This window comes from Orycteropus afer, unplaced genomic scaffold (assembly GCF_000298275.1).
Source record: "Orycteropus afer afer isolate SDZICR_OR568_19922 unplaced genomic scaffold, OryAfe1.0 scaffold00712, whole genome shotgun sequence".
Taxonomy (NCBI): Eukaryota; Metazoa; Chordata; class Mammalia; order Tubulidentata; family Orycteropodidae; genus Orycteropus; species Orycteropus afer.
This window is the reverse complement of record NW_006922299.1, coordinates 130,384-132,636: the sequence shown is the minus strand read 5'-3', so window position 1 is coordinate 132,636 and position 2,253 is coordinate 130,384. Positions and strand designations below refer to the sequence as shown.

Genomic DNA, 2,253 nt, shown 5'->3' with positions numbered 1-2,253 from the left:
AAAATGAATTTGTAAACTTTCACCCAAATCACAATAGAAACTATTATTTTTTTAAAATTTAAAAATGATGCAAACCAAAACCAAACTCACTGCCATCGAGTTGGATCTGACTCACAGACACCCCTCCTTGGGTTTCTGAGGTGGTATTATTACTATGGAAGTAGATTGCCCGATCTTCCGAGGAGTGGCAATCAAATAAATGCCTCAGGCACTATGCCACCAGAGCCCCCCCCTCCCCCAAAAAATGATACAGATAGTAGAAATAACATAAGAATAGGAACTGCTTGAAATAGAAGGATGTTTCAGGGGGAAAAAAAGGTTATGCAATTGCATATGCAATCGCAGCCATATATTAACTTTGTGTAAAGAAAATATGGGCATGGCCATTAAAAAAAAAAAAGTAGAGACTAAAGCAATGCCCTCAGGTTAACTGGTTTTAACTGGTTATCTCTAAAGGTGAGGATTACAAGTAATTTTTATGTTGCTACTTTGACATTTTGTTTCTAAACATACAATTTTTGATTACCAGAGAAAAAAAACTTCTTTAGAAGGATTCCAGTGTACACAGGGCTTGGCCACACTTGCTGGCCCGTCTGGGCTCATCCCCTTCTAGCCAATGTATTTAGCAGCCATTAATAAATAGAGATACAGTCATTTAGAAACAGCCGCTTTATTTGCCTTTGAGACTGTGGTTATTTCTGTCTCTGCTGCCCGACCTCCGCCCACCATGGCTCCTGTGGCTCTGGGTCCGACTTCCCCGGCTCCTGAGGCTGTGGCTGCCACTTCGCCGGCTCCGGCTCCGGCTGTGGCTGCGGCTCCGGCTGCGGCTCCGGCTGCGGCTGCGGCTGCGGCTCCGGCTCCGGCTGCGGCTGCGGTCTCTGTTTCTTCCGCGGCTCCAGGAGTTGTGCCTTTCCTGACTTTTCAGCCCGTGCTTGTGAGATTTCTTCGCCCTGTGACTACTTTTCCTCTTAGACTCCCCGTTTCTTTTGTAGGAATGGTCTGAACTAAGGCTTCGTCTAATCCTCAGCCTGCTATAGTAGTCGTCATGGTGGCCCATCCTCTCTCTCCTGTCTGAGTTCTTCCCAAAGGATGAGCTTGTCCGATCTGGGGACAGGTACATATCTCTGTCAGCTTCCCAAAATTCATTGTTAGGATTTCTGAACACATGAAGAAAGTTGCAGTGTTTTCCTCTTGGACACTGTTGCGTCTCAAATAAACCTGCAGTGAGACAGGATAGAGCAGTTAGCACTATGTATTCTAAGGACGGTACTTGATCCATTTTAGAAAGCATATTTCTGGTATTTTCTATCATGCATCATTTTAAAGAAATGAAACTTCATTATTTCAATTCCCAGAACTGGAAATACTCAAACGCACCAACAAATGGCACTCTGAAAGCTAACGGATCGGAAGTTTGACCAGAACATTCATTCCCCAATGTGGATAGTGGTTCAGAGTACAGCTGAGCAAATGGTGAGCACACTGGCCTTTCTAGGGCTTCCACCTGCACAGGTTCACCATCAGGATCCCCGGTTCACACTGAAGGAGCAGCCCTGAGAGTCCTGGCAGGAGCCTGCTCTGCAGGCACAGAGGACGCTGAGACTCAACCAGGGGCCAACAGAGAGGGCCTCCCATAGGCAGGGGATGCTGTGTTCTCGTCACACATTCAAAAGAAGATTATAAACACTGGTCTAATGCTTTGAAGTTGTCAAGTGCTTTTATTACAGAAGATTCTTGTCAAAGGTGAAATCTATTTGAACAACTCTGAGATCCCTTTGGGGTTTTCCAACTTTTTTTAAAGAAGTAATTCCACAGATATGTAAAACAGCAATGAATTTTTAGCTATGACACAAAAGCACAAGCAACAAAATTAAGAAAATAAAAAACAACTGTACTTCTTCAACATTAAAAACATGTGCTTCAAAGGACACTGTCATGAATATGAACCGACCCCACAGAATGGGAGAAAATATTGATAAATTACGTACTTGTGATATGAGACTTGTATCTAGAATATATAAAGAGCTCTTACAATTCATTAAGGCAAATAACGCAAATGAAAAACAGACAAAGTATCAGAAAAGACGTTCCTCCAAATAAGATTACAAATGCCAACTGACACATGAAAGGGGCTCAAAGTCACTGGACGTTGTTGTTATGTGCCGTCAAGTCGGCCCCAACTCATAGTGACCCCTCCTTGGGTTTCCGAGGCAGTATCACCACGGAAGTAGATTGCCATCTTCCTTCCGAGGA

General features: G+C 43.8%; 1 protein-coding gene across 1 annotated transcript in view; it reads right to left on the bottom strand.

Moving 5' to 3' along the window:
* Positions 1–670: 670 nt before the first annotated feature.
* The window catches only part of LOC103211218 (U2 small nuclear ribonucleoprotein auxiliary factor 35 kDa subunit-related protein 2), a 50,926-nt gene continuing 49,343 nt past the window's right edge, over positions 671–2,253 (bottom strand). Inside the window, 1 exon segment of the mRNA XM_042783169.1 lies at positions 671–1,218. Coding sequence (XP_042639103.1) covers positions 671–1,218 — 548 coding nt within the window.